General features: G+C 40.1%; 1 protein-coding gene across 4 annotated transcripts in view; it reads right to left on the reverse strand.

The window, feature by feature from the left end:
* wdfy3 (WD repeat and FYVE domain containing 3) overlaps positions 1-23560 on the reverse strand; it is a 280679-nt gene that overhangs the window by 20356 nt on the left and 236763 nt on the right. For all 4 annotated transcript variants that reach the window (XM_033024126.1, XM_033024134.1, XM_033024105.1 and 1 more), the window contains 13 exons: positions 22403-22483; positions 21181-21235; positions 20630-20749; positions 19787-19904; positions 19131-19237; positions 17882-18035; positions 16885-16976; positions 15774-15986; positions 8217-8364; positions 7429-7583; positions 5143-5301; positions 2132-2311; positions 278-460 (listed from right to left, as the gene is read on the reverse strand). In XM_033024126.1, coding sequence (XP_032880017.1) covers positions 278-460; positions 2132-2311; positions 5143-5301; positions 7429-7583; positions 8217-8364; positions 15774-15986; positions 16885-16976; positions 17882-18035; positions 19131-19237; positions 19787-19904; positions 20630-20749; positions 21181-21235; positions 22403-22483 — 1765 coding nt within the window. The remainder of the gene's footprint in view (positions 1-277; positions 461-2131; positions 2312-5142; positions 5302-7428; positions 7584-8216; positions 8365-15773; positions 15987-16884; positions 16977-17881; positions 18036-19130; positions 19238-19786; positions 19905-20629; positions 20750-21180; positions 21236-22402; positions 22484-23560) is intronic.

The following is a 23560-nucleotide window of genomic DNA, read 5'->3' on the forward strand; positions in this document are numbered from 1 at the left end:
ATGGCTATTCTGGGTGGAACATACAAAGGGAAAAAACATTCAAGAAATAGTAAAGGGAGAAAATGCAATGGAAGATTTGAAAGCTGAAAGGGAGGTACAGAGTTAGAAGCTGAGGTAAAGAAAAATATAAACACGCACAAGGTTATAGTAGGATAGAGTGCCCGTGGAGAACTGGGAGGTAGATAATTCCAAATGTCATAGATGTAAGGAAACATATGCAACTTTACATTTAGGAGAAAAATAAAGCACTTGAACTGAAACACAACAGATTACCTACCCTGACCACACCATCTGAATGACCTGTGACTATAACATTTTGTGTGTCCCATTCATTCATCTCAGATACACAGCAACATAGAATCTGCTGACTGCGTCCTGTAAACGTATTCACGTTCACCACCGGATTCCCATTGATGTTCCACACTTGAATGTATGTCCCAGCACAAGAAACAATATCTCCCTATTTAAAATTAAGTAGAATCAGAACGATTTTTACTGAAAGTGAAAATATTACAATTACAGATTACAATTATTTTACTTTAAAAGATCATCAAATTCCATTAAATAACATAAATGGCACTACTATTATTAATTCATCTATTCCAGAACAATTAAGGATGAATAATCTGCCATTGCTATCTGGAGTTCCCGGTTGCTAGCCATTTTAAATCCTCCTCTCATTCCCACACTTGACGGTCTGTGGAGAAGCTATCACCTTCTTCACTGCCAGGATGGGGTCACACAACTGCTCATCTTCCACCCTTGTCGTCTACAAGCCAACGGCATGGATGCTGAATTTGGATAATTACACTTCTTTGCCCCTTTCACTCTCCTTCTGATCGACCCTAATTGTCTCACACTCGCCCTTACTTCTAACTACCCCCATTCCATCTTTTGTTCTGCCTCCTCCACCCACTCCACAATCCATCAGCCACACACTCCTTGTACTGCGTCCCCTCCCACCAACTGTTCCCATCTTCTTACCTTACTTCCCTTATTTGGACCCATGCTTCACCTTCCCTTCCATCATCTGCAGCCCTTTGTTACCTCCATATAACACCTCCCAGCCTGTCACTATCTCCGCCCTTCCTTCCCCCACCTAACTCCATCTGCCAATCAATGAGCTCTCACCTACCACTTACCAGCTCTTGCTCCACCCATTCCCTCTTTATACTGACTTTCTCCCTCTTTCAGTTTCGATGAAGGATCCTAACCCAAAACTTCAACTGTTCATTTCACTCCACTGACGAAGATCGATCCGCAGAGTTCCTTCAGATCCCACTAATGCAACCTCCTATAATCCATGAACAATAAATGCTGGCCTTCTCAGTAATACCATATCCCAAGAAAGAATTATTAACATTTCAGATAAAAGCAGTTAAATCTTAAAAACCCCCAATAAAGATCCTTTAACAATGCATGCAGATCTCAGTTATAGCAGCATAATACTTTGAATATAAATTACAGTACTTCAAGCATTTCAAATAAATGCATTTTTATTAATTTATCTTTGCTTCTAAAAGTGAAGCTGTCCATTTTATAATATACTGGGAAAAGAATGCACAAAGACAGCAACTTAAAATTAGACTTGAAGCTGTTGACTACTTACCACTGTTTACAATATTTTAAGCTTTAAAGGGTTCAGAAAAGATTTACGAGGATGTTGCCAGGACTAGAGGGTGTGAGCTATAGGGAGAGGTTGAGTATGCTGGGTCACTATTCCATGGAGCGTAGGAGGATGAGGGGAGATCTTATAGAAGTATACAAAATCATGAGAGGAATAGATCGGGTAAATGCACAGAGTCTTTTACCCAGAGTAAGGGAATCGAGGACTAGAGGACATAGGTTCAAGGTCAAGGTGAAAAGGGGTCAAAGGGGTACCGTTTTCACATAGGTGTATGGAACAAGCTGCCAGAGGAGGTAGTTGAGGCTGGGACTATCCCATTGTTTAAGAAACAGTTGGACAGGTACATAGATAGGACAGGTTTGGAGGGTTATGGATCAAGCGCAGCCAAATGGGACTAGGGTAGCTGGGACATTGTTGGCCAGTGTGGCGAGTTGAGCCGAAGTGCCTCTTTCCACACTGTATTACTCTATGACTCTAAGAAGGGGATAGTGTTCTAGCACTTACCGTTAATTCATTAATACACAAAGCAGACACTGGTGCCCTGTGGCCTCGCAGCTGGGTGACAAAGGACAGCTTATTCAAATCCCAAATAATACATGTTCGATCTCGTGATCCACTGACAATTATGTGATAGGCTGATGAAGCAGTTAAACAAGTGACTGCATCAGTGTGCCCGTGGAGTGCCTAAAGTAAAATTAGATATTATTGGTTTTACATTTTGTTCGAATTTGCAGCTATTTAACAGAATTAACCAAGGCTTACAATATAAAATACGCAGATGTGTAACTATGAATCATAAACAGAAAGTTCTGGAAATACTTAGTATCCTACAAGACAGAAATAGAATTTTTGTTGTAAACCATTTCTCTTTCCTCAGAAATTAATCAGTCAGTTCGAAAGCTCATCGAATACTCACGGTATTTCTCTCTACAGATGGTGTAGCTGAATATCTTCTTAATATTTTGTTTTTTTACCAAGAAAGGTTCACAAATTACTTGGACTTTTAAATAGTTTTTCCTTCTGTCTACCTTTTTTGTTCCGCTGTGAAACTAATTGATATGAATCCATTTTCAAACTGAGTTTTTGATATAAAAGTTATGTATATACTTTAGATAAAGTCACTGAACCAAATGGTAAAATGAAGATCGATTAGGGAGAAACAATGGGTATATTTTTTCTCTAATTGAGTTAGCTGATTAGACATCGTCAACATTGAAATGATACAATTATTTTGAGGTGCTGATAAATGACAAATAAAAGTAGGTCGATGATACAATGGATACAAGTTAAATAATATATAGAACATTGTCTCGTTAAGAAGGAGCAAAGATTAAAAAGAAAATGTAAGTACTAGTGACTGGTACCCTGGTCACTATCTGTAGATTGATGCTGTTCAGCCACTAACCACATGTTGCTAGCTTCACTAACTCCACCCCATCACCATAGCTATAACAGCACTCTCCTCCTTCTTTAGTCAGCAGATGCTGCACGAGGTCCCAACGGCTGACAGCTTCCAATGCTGTGCTTGTACAACAGTGATTAAAGCTGTTTGATCTAATGATCTATTGTCATCAGTCTCACATCATTTACACTATCCACCTAATACTTCCCATGCTTCATTCCAGCCACCCCTCTCTTTACCAGCAATCTGAATGAATGATAATTTATTGTCAATGTACCTAGGATTCCAAGGGAATTCCAGTGGAAACCTTTATTTTGTATACAACTAGGCAGTACACGTGTCGTCACATGTTGGTGCCGACAAAGTTATAAAAGTATCGAACAGTCCTATTTACTGCCTGCTTGTGGAAGCTATCCCTTACATCTGTCCCCTACACCAATCAGTTGGAAGAGTTCTGACCCGTAATTAGTCACTGATGAGAACTTAACTTGTGCTCTTAAAATAAATTGCTAATTACAGATTTTCCATGGAAGTCTGCATACATTTACAGTAAGAGTTGGAGTGACCCCGACTAAAGGTCTCCATGTTCTTTATCATAATATGATACAGGTCCAACACCAATTTTCTGGCAACTGGTGGTCTGGCACCTCCTTTAATCTGGTCAAAATTACGAGAGTGCACTTGAAATGCCCCTTGGAAGTCCCCCCAAAAATGTGGCGCCTAAGCCAGGTGAGGCAGCCCATCTCAATATCATCGAGACCTCCGAGGCCGTTTGGCAGCTCTAATTTGACCCTTGCGACCGGGGCACTGGTACTCAGGCATGGCCAAAGCAAGTTGATCTGTACCCATAGCTAACTATCGCAGCCACCTTTGCAGGCCAGTATCTTGGCTTCCCAAGGCTGTGAGCTCATTGGTCCGGCAAAACGGATAATACGGCAAGGCTCTGGAACCCAGGGAGCCAGAAACTCACTGGTGGCCCTGTACCACCAACTGGATTTTAAAGACCCACTGTGAAGCTCTTCGATATTCCTTCAGTTTTCAGTGAGGATGAGGCAATATTAAGTGGTTGTTGATAAATACATAAAAAGATGATAGAGATGATGAATACCAATCCAATTTCTGAGAAGTGAATTCATTGGGAAGCAATTTCCACTCTACAATACTCCATCTATGGCTTGAAGTAAGACATTTATGCACAATATTTACAAGGGCAGCATAATTGTCTCTGTGTCACTTGTGACTAAGTCAAACAATTGTGGGTCTTGTCTCATTCCAGAGACTGACATTCCTGTGAGTAAAGGCCCTGTTCCACTTACGTGTCATTGGCACGCAAATTACGCGATCTCGTCGTCGCGTTGAGGCGTACGGGAATCGTGTGGCTGCGCGGGGCTGGTCCCACTGAGAAGCGCGGAGGGGTATGGAGTTGTGCGCGGTATCGTGCGGCGCTCTGAAATTTTGTAGTGAACGAAATCTTCGCGCGCCACCGGCCTGTAGCATAACTGACGGCCAAAGTGGGACAGGGCCAAGACACTGGCGCGACGCAACGTCTCACCTCCAACAGCAGCAGAAGCAGGCAAACGATCGTCGAACTCAGCCTGGGGCTCACGGCCATTGCGGTCCGGATCCGCCCCCACTTCTACTCCCAGAGCGGGGCCAAGAAAATTGAAGATGACACAAAATGCTAGAGTAACTCAGCGGGACCGGCAGAATCTCTGGAGAGAAGGAATGGATGACGTTTCGGGTCAAGACCCTTCTTTCAGACTGAAGAAGGGTCTCGACCCAAAACATCACCCATTCCTTCTCTCCAGAGATGCTGCCAGTCCCGCTGAGTCATTCCTGCATTTTGTGTCTATCTTCAAATGACGTCACGCGCTCCAGACGGCTGTGCGGGCGCATGAAGTCGCGCGGGACCGTCGCGCCTCACCGCGACCACGAGGTCGCCTAATTAGTCTGCCAAGGACACGTAAGTGGGACAGTGGCTTAATATTCAGCATCAGTTGCTTGTTAGAGATGCCGTCCGTTGGAAAAGATGTTAAATAGAGATGTATAAAATGCTAGTCCTTTTTTTCTATTTACCAACAGATATTTTCATTTTTCATGAACTCAAACGCACCTGTTTCAGAGTCAGAGTCTTGACCTTTTCCTTGGAGGTACCCATTTCCCAAACGCAGATTGCAGTACTTGTCCCTCCTGTGACAATCAATTTTGGGTTTGGACAAATTGCGCAGAAAATCTGTCCCCATTCACTTAAGCATTCATAGACTATCAAGGCCTATTAAAAATAAATTATATAACAGTCCATTACTTTAAACATGAAACAAAAACAAATGTAAATTAAATTATTCAAATCAAATGCTTTTGCATATTAAAAGAGCATTAGTACTCCAACATTAAACAGCAGGAAGGGGAGTACTGGAATCAGGGGAGAGTTGATGGTTACATGAAGACAAAAATGGGATTAGATGTTTGATGTTCAGCACATACTCGGTGGGCCGAAGAACCTATTTCCATGATGTATGACTCTAAGACAAACAGAGGACAAACTGATGTGTGGTTCCACATAAATGCTGATGAAAATTCATTATGTTTTTCCTTCCTCAGTTGCTGCCTAATCTGTTGACTGTTTCCAAGGTGTTCTGTTTAACTACATAATGCATATTCATTCTTTTAAAGAAGCCACTTTTGAAAGTATGCTTATATCATTTTAAGCAACAATTAATATTCCCTGTACAGGTAGTTCTCCTATAATGCATGACACATGGATATGAGGAAGAGATGAATTAGGGAACACTATTTGAATTACATTTACCCAATATATTACATAGCAATTTCAATTAGGAACTATAGAGAACCACTTGAAAGTTATTGTGAAAATTGACGAGCAGAAATAAAAACTCCCTCTTGGATTTAAACGCTGTGGGCAAAAAAACCCTGTTTACATGTAATTTCCCCAGAGTAATCAGGCACCACTGTCTCTTAAGAATACAGCTGGTACTTTAACTGCGGGTGGCCACTTAAATTCACAAGCAATCGCTTCCATTCACAGTTGTGCAACAATACTCAAATAAACAATGTAACATACAGCCTTCAGTATTTTTAGCTTGTCAAAAAAAATAATTATTGCAATTGAAAAGACCTTTACTTTAAAAAATCCTGTAGGAAAAATAAATTAGTTATTCAAAGTTTTAAGCTCTCCAGTCTCTAAACCCTATTTAACAAAATTGTGTTAATAAATTGTGTTTATAATGCAATTTTCTATAATGCGGGTTTCTTAGGAATGCAACTATCATGTTGCAGAACTACCTGTACTCTTTCTTGGGATTTAAAAAAAACATAATTGTAAAACAATTAAAGACAAAAAGTGCTGGAGTAACCCAGCGGGTAAGGCAGTATCTCTGAAGAATATAGACAGGTGATGGGAATCTTCATCAGACTGCTCAAAGAGCAGGGCAGCAGCAATAATCACAGAGGGGGAACAGTGAGGGAAACCTTGAGGAGATTTTGCAGTGGAACAGTAAAATGCAGACACAAGGAAATGCAGATGCTGGTTCACGTAAAACAAACACAAAGTGCTGGAGTAACTCAGCCGGTCACGCTGCATCTCTGGAGAACATGGATAGGTGATGTTTTGGGTCAGGACCCATCTTCAGATTGCGTTGGTGCCGACCACCAATCACCAGTTCGCAATAGATCAGTGTTATCCCTATTTCGCATCCAGTGCCGACACACTATGGGTAATTTACAGATGTCAATTAACCTACAAACCCACATGGCATGTGATGTGGGAGAAGTGTGGAATTCTCTGCCACAGAAAGCAGTCAAGGCCAATTCACTGGATGTTTTCAAGAGAGTGTTAGATATAACTCTTAGGGCTAATGGAATCAAGGGATATGAGAAGAAAGCTGGAACAGGGTACTGATTTTGGATGATCAGTATGAATGGGCCCAATGGTCTACTCCTGCACCTATTTTCATTGTTTCTATGTTTAAAACTGGAGAACCCAGAGGAAACCCACGCAGTCACAGTGAGAATGCATTGACACAGACAGCGCCTGAGGTTAGGGTCATACCCATATCTCTGGCACTGTGAAGCAGTCTCTTCCTGCTGTGCCATTGTGCCATCCTAAAACATAAAAAACAAACTGTATAGAAATTAAGTATTAGATTAGAGTGAAAAATTAATTTAAAAAATGCATTTTATGTAAATCTGAAATGAAAGCAGAAAATGTTGGAAACACTCAGCAAGTCAGGAAGTATTTGTGGACTGAATTACAAAATGTTTTGAAGATGCTTTTTAAATCTGAAATATTAATATTTGTAAGATAATAACCATGTTTTTCCTTTACTGTGGAGACTGCTTATGAGAGAGCATCATATTTAATAAAGATCTCGACACATACCTTATCAGATTCATAATTTGCAACTCTGCAACTAAGATCTGCATATCCCCAGGCAAATGTTTTGTTCCAAATGGGAGGAATCAGGACTTTGTTTTGTTCTACTGCTAGAATGCCTTTTTCTGTAAAAATGATCTGTCCCACTGGTTCCTTAAGTTCTGGAGAGAGAGAGAGAAAGAGAAAAAAAAGCCTATTTAAACAATGCCAGCCAAGCATACTTCTGCAGACCAGTGTAGAGATTCAGCAAAGTAAATAGAAAAAAATAAAAAACACTATTAAAAAAAAGATAAAGGACTCATGAATGAAAGATGTGTGGTCATTATAAAATTACTATTCTAATATTTAAACTTCGGTCTTATTTGATTGAATAGGTTTCATTCTACTGCACCTCTTATGGAATATAACAGAAGCAAAATGAGGGTTAATGTACAAACTGGGACCAAGACCAATTTGTAAAAGGTCTCCACCTGCTGGCACTCGAAGCCCTTTTAGCAGCAGTTTTAATCCAGATTTCAATGCCATAAATCAAATTTAGATATTGCAGAATAAATAAAAACATGAGTACAGAAATACCAGTACATTGCTGGGCACTATTTTGGATAAAACAATTTAAGTAATAAGCAAAACATTGTAAGAGAAACATAGCATCTTGGCTAATGCAGAAAATAGTAATGTAGGAATGTGAATCACATTTATCAGTGGTCATCTTCAAATATGCTTAATCTAGAAATTCTTTCTGAACAAAAAATTCTTACTAAATATGAGGAGCTTAATAAGCAAATAACTGGTACCTTTGACAGGTGCCAATGATGGTCTAAGATTATCCAAATGATGAAAGAAGACCTTATCCATGGCACAGCTCAGAGAGGTTGGTGCAACGGAAGCATCTCCATTTATCCTGCTCCGTGTTCTTTTTGGCGGATGCGGCTTCTTAAATAACTGTATGGAGGGGAAAGAAAGCGATTAAATACATTTTCATTTCAGTGAACTTCATTTTACATGTCATTCTCTTAATAAAGCTTCCAGTATCAAACGCAAGATAATATCATGGACAAGCATAACATGTATCTACTGTGTTAAGAACTAGGAAAGTTTTCAATAATTTATCAGTAACATTTTTAATTCATCACAAGTTATCAGTCTCAATATACTTGGAAGATTTCTTAACTTTGTTAAAATGGAAACAGTAACCAAATAAACCAACAAGACTTTTAATAGAAAACATTTCATCTTAGTAAGTGGAAAATAACAATCTCACTAAAATGGAATGCAAAAATCAAATTTTCAATTATGCTATATACTTAACCCCTTTCTTTCTTTTCATCCTTTTTTAAAGATCGTTTCAGGGGGAGTTGGCAAATCTGCCCACAACGTTTCTAATACATTTGATTATAATGTGCTTCAGATTCCAGCATGCATTTTTCTTGGATTCAAAAGTTTTCAGGATAGGTTGCTGTGACCAATGATTACTGCAGGGATGAGTGCTGGGGCTATGCATGTTCACTATCAACAACGCAAATGAGAAGATCAAACGTAATAGATGTAAGTTTGCAACTGATAATCAGTTAGGTGGCAGTGTGAGCTGGGATGAGGATGAAGAGATATAGGTGGACAAAGTGACAATCATTTATTTCATTTCTTGCAAAATTAATTATTGGCTTTAATGTCAAAACTTTACTTAATTAAAATGTTTTACAAAAATTCAGATAAGTAACATCTGAAAAATGTATGTTTTTTTATGAGGGAACTTGCAGAAATTAGTCAAACCAACTGGACGTTTCACTTGAGTGTGCAAGGTAAATTTGCCCGGCCCCCTTTGATGGAGAATATTACAAAACAGACCTGACATGCGACTTGAGAGCATATTAATTTAATCTGGCATTTACACACAGGAAATAGGGAAGGTTATCATATTATTTTTAAAATATTCAACTTTGGCTTAAAGTTTGTATTTGTTTATGTTTCTTTCTTTTTAAACACACATAAGGCAATGTTAATAGAATTTAAATGTTTGAAAATCGCAAATATTTAAGAAAAAGCTTCACAGATGTGATGTGGAGTAGAGAGGAATGGATGTGGTGAGGATGTTTCCACTAGTGAGAGAGTCTAGAACCGGAGGTCATAGCCTCAGAATAAAAGTTTGTTCCTTTAGGAAGGAGATAAGGAGGAATTTCTTCAATCAGAGGGTGGTGAATCTGTGGAGTTAAGGCCCTGTCCCACTTATGTGTCCTTGGCACACAAATTATGCGACCTCGTCGTCGCGTTGAGGCGCACGGGCATCGTGTGCCTGCGCGGGGCAAGTCCCACTGAGAAGCGCGGAGGGGTATGGAGTTGTGCGCGGTATCGTGCGGCGCTCCGGGATTTTGTACCGAACGAAATCTTCGCGCGCCACGGCCTGTCGCGTAATGACGGCCAATGTGGGACAGGCCCAAGACCCTGGCGCGACACAACGTCTCACCTCCAACAGCAGCAGAAGCAGGCAAACGATCGTCGAACTCAGCCTGGGGCTCACGGCCGTTGCGGATTCGGATCCGCCCCCACTTCTATTCCCAGAGCGGGGCCAAAACGATTGAAGATAGACATAAAATGCAGGAGTAACTCAGCGGGACAGGTGGCATCTCAGGAGAGGGAATGGATGACGTTTCGGGTCAAGACCCTTCTTTCAGACTGAAGAAGGGTCTCGACCCGAAACATCACCCATTCCTTCTCTCCAGAGATGCTGCCGGTCCCGCTGAGTTACTCCTGCATTTTGTGTCCATCTTCAAATAACGTCACGCGCTCCAGACGGCTGTGCGGGCGCATGAAGACGCGCGAGACCTTCGCGGGACCGTCGCGCCTCAACGCGACCATGAGGTCGCGTAATTAGCGTTCCAAGGACACATAGGTGGGACAGGGGCTTTAATTGCCACAGAAAGCTGTGTAGGCCAAATCAATGGATATTTTCAAAGGCAGAGATAGATAGATTCATGATTAATATGGGTGTCAGGGTTTATGGGGAGAAGGCAGGAGAATGGGGTTGAAAGGGAGAGATAGATCAGAAATTGAATGGTGGAGTAGACTTGATAGGCCAAACAACCTAATTCTGGTCCTAATACTTATGAACTTATGAATTCAACAGGACAGAATTCTGTCCCCTTTCTATCGAAGGCTGTCAATGAATTCCAGGGTTGTGCCTTAGCAAAGAGCCTTCCTATGTCTATTTGCTGCCAAAGTCTTGCTCCATCATGCTAGAAGTATCCTATCCATGCAAAGTGCCATTTGTATTCAGTCCGAGTAACTATGAACAGGCTGGATTTAACAGGTGAACTCCAAGGAAAAGGACAGCAAATACTTGTAGTGTCAGATTCCAGTTTTTTTTAAAAAATTAGTGTCCAGGACCTGTGCTCTTGGCACCAAATTGGCCATATGCAAATTATGCTCACCTAGGATCCCAGTTCAGGGCAAAAGCCTATAACCCAGGAAACAAGATATGATCTTGTCTTGAGAAGGTAAAAGAAAACAGTAACTTGCATTAGCATGCTACTGTAATAATGGAGCATGTCTCTACATCTCTGTGTGCACCATAAAGACAGGTGCTAGGACCTTTGTTGTAGTGTACATCAATGTCTTGGATGAGAATGTTGTTGACCTGATTAGTAAGTTTGCAGACAAGATGCAAAGTGCTGGAGTTGTGGATAGCAAAGAATATTGTCTAAGGATATAAAGGGGCATAGATGATCTGGATGGTTGAACAGAGCAGTGGCAGATGGAATTAATCTAGATAGGTATGATGTAATGCACTTTGGGAAGTCTCAGGCAAAAGGTATAGAAGTGTGAAAACGCACACCTCCAGATTCAGGGACAGTTTCTTCCCAACTGTTATCTGGCAACTGAATTATCCTACCACAACGAGAGAGCAGTGCTGAACTACTATCTACCTTTTAGATGACCCTCGAACTATCCTTGATTGGAATTTGCTGGCTCGACCTTGCACTAAACATTATCCTCTTATCATGTATCGAAATACTGTAAATTGCTCAATTGTAATCATGTGTTGTCTTTCTGCTGACTGGATAACATGCAATAAAAGTTATTCACTGTACCTCTGTGCTCCTGACAATAAACTAAACTGAGATTAAACTGAAATGCTGATAAGACATATACAGTGAATGGCAGGAACTTTAAGAGCGTTTATGTGGAGAGGAATCTGGGATGCAAGCACACAGTTCACTGAATCTGGTGATATAGGTGAATAGAGTGGTTAAGAAGGCATTTGTTATGCTTGCATTCATTACTGGAACATTGAGTGTAAGAGTTTGAAGGTCATGTTGCAGTTGTAATATGGATATTGTTTAGTTCTGGTCACCACATTTTAGAAAGAATGAAGTAGCAGTGCAAAGAATGCTAAAGAGATTCACCAAGTTGCCTGAAATGGAGGGCTGTGATTATTGGAAGAGATTGAATAGTCTGTATTTATTCTCATTGGAACATATGAAGTTGAATGGTGATCTTATAGAGATTTATACAATTATGGAGGGCATCAAATGGATAGACAGAGTTCTTTTAGCCCCAGGGCAGGGGAGCATTAGAATAGATCTGAGGGGCAAGTTTTTCCCCATAGAGTGAGGTGGTTATCTGGGTTGAGCTGCCAGGAGAGATGGTAGTAGATACTAGTTCAAGTTCAAGTTTATTGTCATGTTTCCCTGATAGGACAATGAAATTCTTGCTTTGCTTCAGCACACAGAACATAATAGGCATTGACTACAAAACACATGAATAAATAAACTGATAAAGTGCAAATAACAAATAATGGGTTATTAATGTTCAGAGTTTTGGCCGAGCCAGGTTTAATAGCCTGATGGTTGTGGGGAAGTAGCTGTTCCTGAACCTGGTCGTTGCAGTCTTCAGGCTCCTGTACCTTCTACCTGAAGGTAGCAGGGAGATGAGTGTGTGGCCAGGATGGTGTGGGTCTTTGATGATACTGCCAGCCTTTTTGAGGCAGCGACTTCGATAAATCCCCTCGATGGAAGGAAGGTCAGAGCCGATGATGGACTGGGCAGTGTTTACTACTTTTTGTAGTCTCTTCCTCTCCAGGGCGCTCAAGTTGCCGAACCAAGCCACGATGTAACCGGTCAGCATGCTCTCTACTGTGCACCTGTAGAAGTTAGAGAGAGTCCTCCTTGACAAACCGACTCTCCGTAATCTTCTCAGGAAGTAGAGGCGCTGATGTGCTTTCAGTGTTCTCGGACCAGGAAAGATCTTCAGAGATGTGCACGCCCAGGAATTTGAAGCTCTTGACCCTTTCAACCATTGACCCGTTGATATAAACGGGACTGTGGGTCCCCATCCTACTCCTTCCAAAGTCCACAATCAGTTCCTTTGTTTTGCTGGTGTTGAGGGCCAGGTTATTGTGCTGGCACCATATGGGCAGTTGCTCAATCTCTCTTCTATACTCATCCCCATCAGTGATACGTCCCACAATAGTGTGTCGTCAGCAAACTTGATGATGGAGTTCACACTATGACCGGCTACGCAGTCATGAGTATAGAGTGAGTACAGCAGGGGGCTGAGCATGCAGCCTTGAGGTGCTCCCGTGCTGATTGTTATCGAGTCTGACACACTTCCACCAATACGAACAGACTGTGGTCTGTGGATGAGGAAGTCGAGGATCCAATTACAGAGGGATGCGCAGAGACCCAGTTCTGCGAGTTTGGTAACCAGCTTGGAGGGGATGATAGTATTAAATGCCGAGCTGTAATCGATGAATAACAGCCTGACATATGAGTTTTTGTTGTCCAGGTGGTCCAGAGTGGAGTGGAGGGCCAGCGAGATCGCATCCACCGTTAATCTGTTGTGGCGGTAAGCAAACTGCAGTGGGTCCAGGTTTTTGTCGAGGTAGGATTGGATTTTCGCCATGATCAACCTCTCAAAGCACTTCATCACCACAGGCGTTAGTGCCACAGGTCGGTAGTCATTGAGGCACGTCACCTTACTCTTCTTGGGCACTGGTATAATTGATGCCCTTTTGAAGCAGGTGGGAACCTCAGACCTCAGTAGTGACAGGTTGAAAATGTCCGTAAAAACTCCAGCCAGTTGGTCCGCACAGGTTTTTAGAATACGACCGGGTATACCATCAGGTCCAGGTGCTTTTCGGTGGTTCACCCCTCTGAAGGATTTGCTGACGTCGGCCTCTGTGACTGAGACTGGAATACCATCACAGCAAATGGGGGCTCGGGAAGGCACATCAGTATTCTCCCTATCAAAGCGTGCGTAAAACGCATTGAGCTCATCAGGGAGTGATGTTTCGCCGACATTCGAGCTGCCTCCTGGTTTCGCCTTGTAGGAGGTGATTGCATTCAGGCCCCGCCACAGCTGCCGAACATCTGTCTCATCCTCCAGCTTGGAGCTGGTCCCTTTTAGCCTTTTTGATGGCCTTACCAAGGTCGTATCTGGATTTCTTGTAGACTACTGTATCATCAGACATGAATGCCCGGTGTCTGGTCTTCAGAAGAGTGCGGATCTCAAAGTTCATCCAAGGTTTCTGATTGGGAAACACTCGGAAGGTTTTGATGGGGATGCAGTCCTCCACACATTTCTTAATGAAGTCCGTAGCGACTGTGGCATATTCGTTCAAGTCCGTTGCCGAGTTCTTGAACATTTCCCAGTCTACAGACTCCAAACAGTCCTGGAGTTGTTCCTCTGCCCCCCCCCCCCCCCCCCCCCCCCCGACCAGCTCTGTACTGTCCTCACCTCTGGGGGTGCGCTCTTTAATTGCTGCCTGTATGGTCGGATTTACCGAAATGAGGGTGAGGGATAGAGCGATATGCATTCTTGATGGTGGTGTAGCAGTGGTCGAGGGTGTTTGGTCCTCTGGTGCAGCAGGAGACATGTTGGTGGAAGTTAGGGAGTGATTTCTTTAGGTTTGCCTTATTGAAGTCCCCAGCAATGGTGGTAAATGCCTCGGGGTAAGACGTCTGTTGTTTGTTGACCACGGCGTTCAGCTCCTCCAGTGCCAGATGGACGTCTGCCTGGGGTGGGATGTAGACCGTGGTCAGGATGATGGAGGTGAATTCCCTTGGAAGGTAGAAGGGACGACACTTCACCGCCAGATGTTCGAGGTGTGGAGAGCAGGAGTTGGACAGGACAGCCACGTCTGAGCACCACGCAGAGTTGACCATGAGGCAGACGTTCCCTCCTCTCCCTTTCCCAGATGCCAGTGTACGGTCCATACGGTGGATGGAGAACCCTTCAGGCTGGATCGCTGAGTCTGGGGAGCTGGGGGTGAGCCATGTCTCTGTGAAACAGAACACAGAGCATTCCCTCAGCTCCCTTTGATAAAGCAGCCTTGCCCTTAAGTCCTCCACTTTGATTTTAAGGGATTGTACATTGGCCAATAGGATAGTAGGGAGAGGGGGCCGAAGTCCCCTGAGCTTCATTCTGACGAATTCCTGCCCGTTGGCCATGTTTCCGGACACAATGGAGGCTTCCCCTTTGTTTCCAGGTACTGTGCAATTACAGTGCTTAAAGATTATTTGAACAGGTACTTAGATAGGGAAGTCACAGAGGGATACAGGCCTAATGCAGGGAAATAGGATTAGCATATACATGCATTATGATTGTCGTGCGTAAGGCAAGACGAATTTTAGAATTAGTGGTTTACAACACTTGGATGGTATTTCAGCCAATTGAAGTTTAATGTCTTAGGGGTTAACTGTACTTTGGTCTCTTGATTAGCGAATAACTGTTATTCAGTGTTCAAAGGATAGAGGAGAGATGGGAAAAAAATTACACTGGCTGAGCTCTTGAAGGGTTATAAAAGTTCGAGAAAAATGGAAGGGCTAAACCAAAAAGAGATTTCAATATAAGAAGAGGAAATTAATATTCAAAGACAGGTAAACAGTTAATTCAACGCATAACAATGAACATAATTATACTTGATATGGACTAGCAGCAGAATTTTAGATTAATTTAAATTTGTCGAGTCTGGATAGAAAGAATGTCAGTAAAATGTTGGATTGGCTGAGCCTGACTGTAAGGGTCAGGGTTCGGTGTTTTGCAATTTATTCACTGTCTAATATGTGATGTGGACAAGATTGTGCTTATATTCTCAATATACTCAACCATCAATCTCCAGTAGATCTCCATGATGTAGTACCAGCGCAGACCCAAAACTTCAACCATAACAGGAGGGTCATTTCAGAGTAACACCAGAAAAGTTCAATTAAGATCTCATCGAGAGAATATACATGGGAAAAAAGGAATCTCGTATATACTCGTATATTCCCTCATTAGAACATAAAATTCAGTATCTTCTGAACATGTATTCAGCATATTAGCAATGTAAAATGCCGAATATACACAGTGCTTACTTGTTTGGGAATCTGTCCAAAATTATTGATGAACCCAATTGTTGCAGTTTCTTTGAGAGGATCATTGATATTATAAATGTCGACCTGCCCTTCATAAAAGAGATGATGGAAAGCATTGACAGCTTCTACTGCAGGTACACCTTGTTGTTTATATCCAAAGATCAAGTCGATCCACTCGTGCAGATGTGAACTGACATAGTCACATTCCAGTGCCTGAAACACAAGGATACATCTAAATTACAGTATGAAATCTAATTAATCAAGTCCAGTAAAGTCTGCATATTTTAAAATAGCAATATTCATTTGTCATAACTAAAGATTTTTATTAAATAATAAAGAAAGCCAGTAAATTTAGGGAACATGATGTTATATTGTAGATTTTTTAATGTGCTTGTTCCAAATGCCTACTCTTTGGATTAGGAAATTATGAAGAAAATACACACAGGCTGCAATAACTAAGGCTGTAAGGGCCACGTCAATAGACGGGAGAATTCCATGCAAGATGCATTAGGTTTCCACAAGAAAATTAATCAGAATCACTGGATCAAAACTGATTATATAGAGATGCTGAACATTGTTGTTCTGTAGAACTAGAATTGAAACACCAGTTTCCTTGAATTTATATTGAAAGTAATTTCAATCATCATCCTAGATTAAAACAGGCAAAAGTACCAAACAAACACATAGGTTGGGGACCAGTATAATGTGACAAAGAAAGCCAGCATGGAATAATTCAGCTCTCCATTATTTCCTTTTATATGCTTAATAATATCTGACCAAAAAATGTACATTGGTCAATTGTTTCAAAATGAAGTTCAGATTTAAATGAAAACTAGATAAACCACGTCAATACTGTGAAACGTCCAACTTCAGTGTGAAGACAGACACAAAAATCTGGAGTAACTCAATGTGCCAGGCAACATCTTTGGAGAAAAGGAATAGATGATGTTTCACCTGTTCATTTTTTCCAGAGATACTGCCTGATCTGCTGAGTTACTCCAGGTTTTTGTGTCTACCTTCGGTGTAAACCAGCATCTGCAGCTCCTTCCGACACACTTCAGTGTGAAGTTGCACATGTCCTAGATACTAAATAGAAACATCAATACTTTACCTGACGGTGAACTCTGATGAATTCTCTTGGGTCTCCTTTTGCCCATGGTGGTAGCAACACATTTCCCAATTTCGTGCCGTTCTGCTTAAAACCTAGATGTGGAAGAACACAAATGTTGAGCAAATCTATTATTTGTAAATAAAAATTTCCACTGCCTGCGTTTACTCATATCATACAATAACAACAGAAGCATTTCTATGACCAAAGACTGCAGTATGGAGTGATCTATAAGGACCTTCTGAAATTCAGGACACACGTGTAATGATTCTCTGTCTGTTGTGAATGGAAACTCAAAGCCTGCAATCTCCATCAAAACCCTCAGCTCATTAGAACTGTCAGATCGTGGAATATTCACTCAGGGCTATGCTGAGAGGTGAAATGCAGGTAATGTCAGGCATTATCAACTTGAAATACATTGGAAAGATTAGTGCTCCCTTTACTATGGAACATACTTACATTTACACCCTAAAATGCAGTCCATCACAACCAGCATGAGGTTAAAAAGATGATGAAAACCTTGTGAAAAATCAATGGTTCTCTAATACTAATGACGCTTCACAACCTTGTCCAAGGTCTTATGCGACCGTACGATTTCCTTAAACAATTCAACTGCTTTCTAATAATGCTGAAAACTCACAATTATGTTTGCAGTTCTAACTGAAAGAATGGCATAACAGCCACTGAAATCAGTTAGCCTTCCTGCTAGAGTTTGGATTTTCCCAGGAATAAAAACTAACTACAAAATTAAGATTATCTGGTTATTTGGTCCTTGCTGTGCATAATAGCAACATTTTTATAAATTTCAATTGTGATGACTTCTAAAAATACTTAATTAGTACAACACCTTGGTATGATAAGGTTATTTATAAATGGAAAATTCATTCATTTTGCAACCTTTTTAAGAAGCTCTGCTCAGATGGACTGGAGGCTTGAAAACACAAAAAAAGTATAGAATAGATTAATCTGTAATCTTTATGAACTGTTCAAACAGTCTTACCAAGATCAAAGTTGTTGGAATTTAGGAGAAACTCTGGAAGGTAAAAGAATTCTGGAATGAGTTCTTTCACATCTGCCATATTGTGTTTTGATGCCGAGTACCAGGCCTCTCGAATACTGTGAAACATTCGATCAGCTAAATCAAAATGACCACCCTGAGAGAAGAATACACAAGTAAGCAACATGACAAAAATTTAGGAATTCAAAAGAAGTTATTCTCCCTCATTTATTGAAACCCAGATACATTTACCTAAAGGTGGCAGCTTTAATTGTTACCAAAATGTTATACAGTGCTGATAACACATCACCTATATACAGGTTTGATCTTCCTAGTTGCAATAGAGACATAGTGCACTGAAGGTTTGCCAGATTGATTCTTGGTGTGGGGGTCTGTCTAATGAGACGACACGAAGAATATTGTATATGAGAAGAAAGAGGTTGCTCTCTCTGAAATACACAAATTGCTCATGGAGCATGACAGGAATATGCAGATATGAGGTTTCCTCTGTTTGGAGGGGTTGGGGGTGAGAAATCTGAGTCACAGCTTCAAGATAATGGAACAGCCATTCACAACTGAGATGAGAAGAAATGTCCTAGCCCAGAGAATAATGAATCTGTAAAATGGTGGGAGTTCAATCTCCGACTACATTCAAGATTGATGGACTCGTTTGGATGTTATAAGAATCAAGGAATATTGGGTTACTAATGGAAAGTGGAACCAAGATGAAAGATCAGTCATGATCTTTTGAAAACAGTAGAAACTAGAGCTTGCAATTTAGAAAGAGTGTAATCTTACTGAAACATATAAGACCCTTAAGAGGCAAGGCAGGAAAGATGTTGAGATGTTTCCACAGCTGGGAGAATCTCAAACAGGGGGAACATATTTTTAAGATTAGGTGGCAGTCATTTTAAACAGTGTGTATCGGAACATCTTTTCACAGAGGGTGGTGAATCTCTGGAGTTTTCTACCCCAAAGCATTGTGGAGCTTGACTGTTGGAGGTGTTTAAAGAGGAAGTAAATACAATTTTGAAAGATATGGAAATTACTGGCAAAGGAGAAGAGAAGAGATGAGACTTGGGGCAGATAGAAGTGAATGGCAGGGAGGTTTGAAGCAGCTGTTGCTCTTCTCTTGCTCTTACTTTCTTATATTCTTAATAAATGGTACAGCAAACACAAACAGCTAAATAGTTTACTCCTGCTGCTATTTCTTATGTTCTTAATTACTTGATAATTGCTTGACATTAATTACCTGGAGTCGGAGAAATATTTGAGTAAATGGCTCCATTCTTACTAGATAAGAAGCAACAATCATGGCAGAAGAATAATGTGTACCATAGTGATATGCTGGTGTCTCACCTATAACAACAGAATACAAATTACACACAAAATCACCAGCAAAAGTTGTCCATAAAATGTATAGCCCATTCCATCAAATTCAAATTTACAAAGCACGAGTGTTTTTAAATATTTTATTTAATGATAGCAACAGACTAGTTCCACCTTGATGTGGCACAGAACGCCACAGTAGATCCTTTTCCCCTGTGGCTATCAAACTGCACAACACCTCCACCTTGTCGTGCGGTAGACTGGCTCCCCTTCCCCCTCACATCCCCGCCCCAATCTTTGCACATCCCCATTCCTGGACTTTCCACGTCATTTTAATTTCTGGTTTCATGTATCTTGTTGTGTCTTATGACTGTTGGCAGACTAATTTCCCTCCTGGGATAAAGTTCTATCGTATCGTAGTTCATTCAATATAATATTTATTTACTCCATATCAATAAAGTAAAAGGAGTTAATGAAAATCCAAGTTTGACAAAACATTGAACATTTTGACACGTACAGAAAATGTTTCCACTTATATTGCATGCACATGTAATTATAATTCTATTGTGGAATTTTTACCATTTGGATCTTCCCAATCTTTATAGCGTTTCTTATACTGAGCTAACCTCTCTTCAGTCTGAGCTCCCATTGGCTTAGCCAGGTTCCTGAATGTTTTGGAATTTGTAAGATCAAGTTCCTAGATGAAGAAAAGGAATTACTCATCAATAATATTTTACATTTTTTTGTGAAATGAATGAAATACATTGTTTTGGTGGGTTGAATGAAAAATGAACAAGTTTAAAACTATTCGCCAGTCTTCAATTAAACTTAATCTCATGGACTCTAACCAATTGAATATTGATAAAATAATACTGGTCGATGAGATCTGTATTTAAATTATATTCCAGAATAGACATGAAATGTTAAAACAGGGAAGTTATTTTGAAATATTTATTTCATTAATGATTTCAAAATAAGTTACTAAATTGGGGAATAATGCTTGCCCTCCAATATAGTTGACCCTCAACTAAAATTGAAGTGGCCTCGAAAACTCAGCTGCATTAAATAGAACAAGTCAGAGACACCCACATATTTTAAATAAAATTAAAAAATATGAAACAATTTACTGAAGCTCAAAAAGGTACAACTTATTTTACTATCATAATAATAATAATAATAAATTTTATTTATGGGCGCCTTTCAAGAGTCTCAAGGACACCTTACAAAAATTGAGCATGTAGAGGAAAAACGTGTAAGGGGAATGAAATAAATAGTAGAGACATGACTAGTACACAAAGTAAAGACAGAATTCAATACAAAACACAGTATGAGGCAATTAATGCACAGATGAAAAGGGACGGGGACGTGGGGCTAAGGATAGGAATACAATACAAGGAATAGTACTGTGAATAGCCCCCATACCTCAGAATCATAGTCTGCCAAGATCCACGGGAATACTGGATATTGCATTAAATCATTGTAGGATCTGCCAGCTAATGTGTTTAGATGCATAAGATATTGGAAGTTACTGATTTCTCCCCTCTAAATGAAAGACAAAAAAACAATGACTTTAGTATCTTTGTTGCATGCGCAGATCAGCATGCATAGATTTTACAGATTTGACTCAAAATATGTTGTTTAACCTTGAAATTAGGAATTGCCTATTCTATACATACAAAAGATTATATTTGGCAAGTAATCTTTTTATTTAATAATAATAAAATATATTTACGTACAATTATGTGAAAATATGAGACCATACAAATATGTGCTCATTATATATATTTAATGTCACATATAAATAGTATGTGTTCAATACTATCTACTTTCATAATAATAGTCCAATTAAATATTTTTTGCAAGTTTAGCTTTTGTTATATTGCGATGCAGAGTAGATGGTGTAATGTAATCATTGCACTTGGTAAGCAATTTTGCTAAGATTTCTATCCTGCTATTATTTTTGTTTTACTTGCCTCCCATCTTTGTGTTACAGACTTCTCTCCAACCAATGTACTTAGCAAACCAGACCTGCAAACAAACATAAAAATGTTTACATGTAGATTTTGTTACAGAAAGCAGTAGACATTGTCCAGTCCATCTTGGGTATTGACCTCCCTATCATCAGAGGGATCTATAAGAAGCACTACCTCAAATATATGAAATACAACACCAACCTTCCATCTTGTTACTACCATTGGGAAGAAGATATAGGAGACTGGGAACTATGACTTTCCCAGCTTCTTCCAAACAACCATCAGGCCACAGTGTGACCACTAATTACAACCTTGCCTCAGCATAAATTTACTAGGTACAGAGCTCTCCATAATGTTTGGGACAAAGACCCATCATTTATTTATTTGCGTCTGTACTCCACAATTTGAGATTTGTAATAGAAAAAATTACATGTGTCACTATTTAGATCAGGAAGCTACGCCTGTGACTTTTTGTTTACATTTGATTAATACTGATGAATTATAAAATCTCGCCTTCTTTTATCCTTTTAGTAATTATGAATATTTCTTTCAGGTGTTTCCTTAATCTCTGCTTTTGTGCTAAGTAAATAATTACTAGGCTAATTTCCCAACCTCTTAATATTTTCTAAAGTGCTTTTAACAGCGTGACACAGAACTTTTTTTATAGTTTTAATGCAAACATGGCAGCACTAAGAAGTGGGATTGTTCCTCTTGCATGCTATCATCTTAATAAAGTTAAGCAGCATTTATTGTCATAGCTTAAATATCATAGCCAATATTGCTCACGGTACACTCATTATGAGGTGTCTATCTGAAGTGTCCGAGCACTCGAGTGACCACCTTAGTAATTATTTACATAGTGCTGTTCAATGTTAAAAAGCAAATAGTCATCCTCCAATAGCAATGAATGTTTCTAACATTTCAACATTAGCTCATGAAAATCAGAGAACAAATCCATTACTTTCACATAAATTAATATGCACTGAAATCCTAACAGAAACATATAAATTAAAAAGGCTGGCACCACCTTTTCAAGGGCAACCTGGGTCAGACATTGATAACTGTTTGCAAAGCCCAAATTGCCAGAATAAACTGAAGAATTATATGTTGAAATCTGAATTATTTCTACTCCATTGATTTAAGACATAATCTCAAAAAACATTGAAGAAGCATTCAGCAAAAAATGAAATAGTTTCCTGGCATTTTGGTAAGCTTCACTTACCCTTGTTCCACACTCGTATTGGGCCGTTGGCCAGAGACTGACTCGGAACTATCAGTCAAAGAGGGAACTACACCTAAAAACCTGAGCACAAATATTATTCAGTAAATTTAAATGATTACCTTTCCCCACAGTAATACATCTTAAAGGATTGCTATTTAACTTTAATGAAAAATGTCGGGATAAAGTTTGTCGGGATAAAGTTTAAGAAAATCATAGTAAAATTAAACTATAGATAGCAATTTGTTATTACAAATTGTTGCAAACATGGAAACAATTTATTTTAAATGTATGATGTAAACACATTGTTTTCTTAATAGAAATACAAAGCCAGTAAGTTTTTGAACCAAAAGGATTTCACATTCTCTTTTTTTTCCAACAAACGTATTTTCATTTGATGGACTTTATAAATACACAAATCAAATTGTGAGTTTTGACAGAGACTAATGGTACAGCAATGAAAAATAGGCTTCTGATTGCAAGGTTTTCTGTACCAAGACTTAAGGTTAAAGTTATGAAATGTTATACTTTATGCAAGATGCAAATGAGATGCAAATAAGATATCACCTTATACCTTTGGTATACTGTAAACCCTCATTATAACGATCATAGGGGGAATAAGGGATTATCCAGTAATATGACATCATTGTATAAGTAGTAGAAAAAAAGAACTGCAGATGCTGGTTACACAGTGCTGCAATAACACAGCAGGCCAGGCAACAGCTAGATAGGGCTCTTATAAAGATAGTGGAGTCAGGGGATATGGGGATGTCAGGAATGGGGTACTGATTGGGGATGATCAGTCATGATCACATTGAATGGCTCGTAAGGCCGAATGGCCTATTCCTGCAACGATTGTCTATAACATCTCTGGAGAACATTGATAGGTGACGTTTTGGGTCAAGGCCATTCTTCAGATTCTTGGTCTGGAACTGGGCCTGATATCCAGGTGAGTTGTGGTTTGAGGAGAGGTAAAGATCGGTGGAGTAATTGGTGTGGCCCGCGGGCGGCCGGAGTGCAAGTAAAGGTCGGCGGTGGTGCCAGTGGCACGTGCAGCCTGGAAGTGGCCATGAAACCCGTGTGGGCCAGCAGTGGCGGCAATAGGTCCAACCTGGAAGCAGCCAAGGGGGTGCTGCAGGCTCGAGACGGCAACCAGGCCTG

Source organism: Amblyraja radiata, chromosome 1, assembly GCF_010909765.2.
Source record: "Amblyraja radiata isolate CabotCenter1 chromosome 1, sAmbRad1.1.pri, whole genome shotgun sequence".
In the NCBI taxonomy this organism is placed as follows: Eukaryota; Metazoa; Chordata; class Chondrichthyes; order Rajiformes; family Rajidae; genus Amblyraja; species Amblyraja radiata.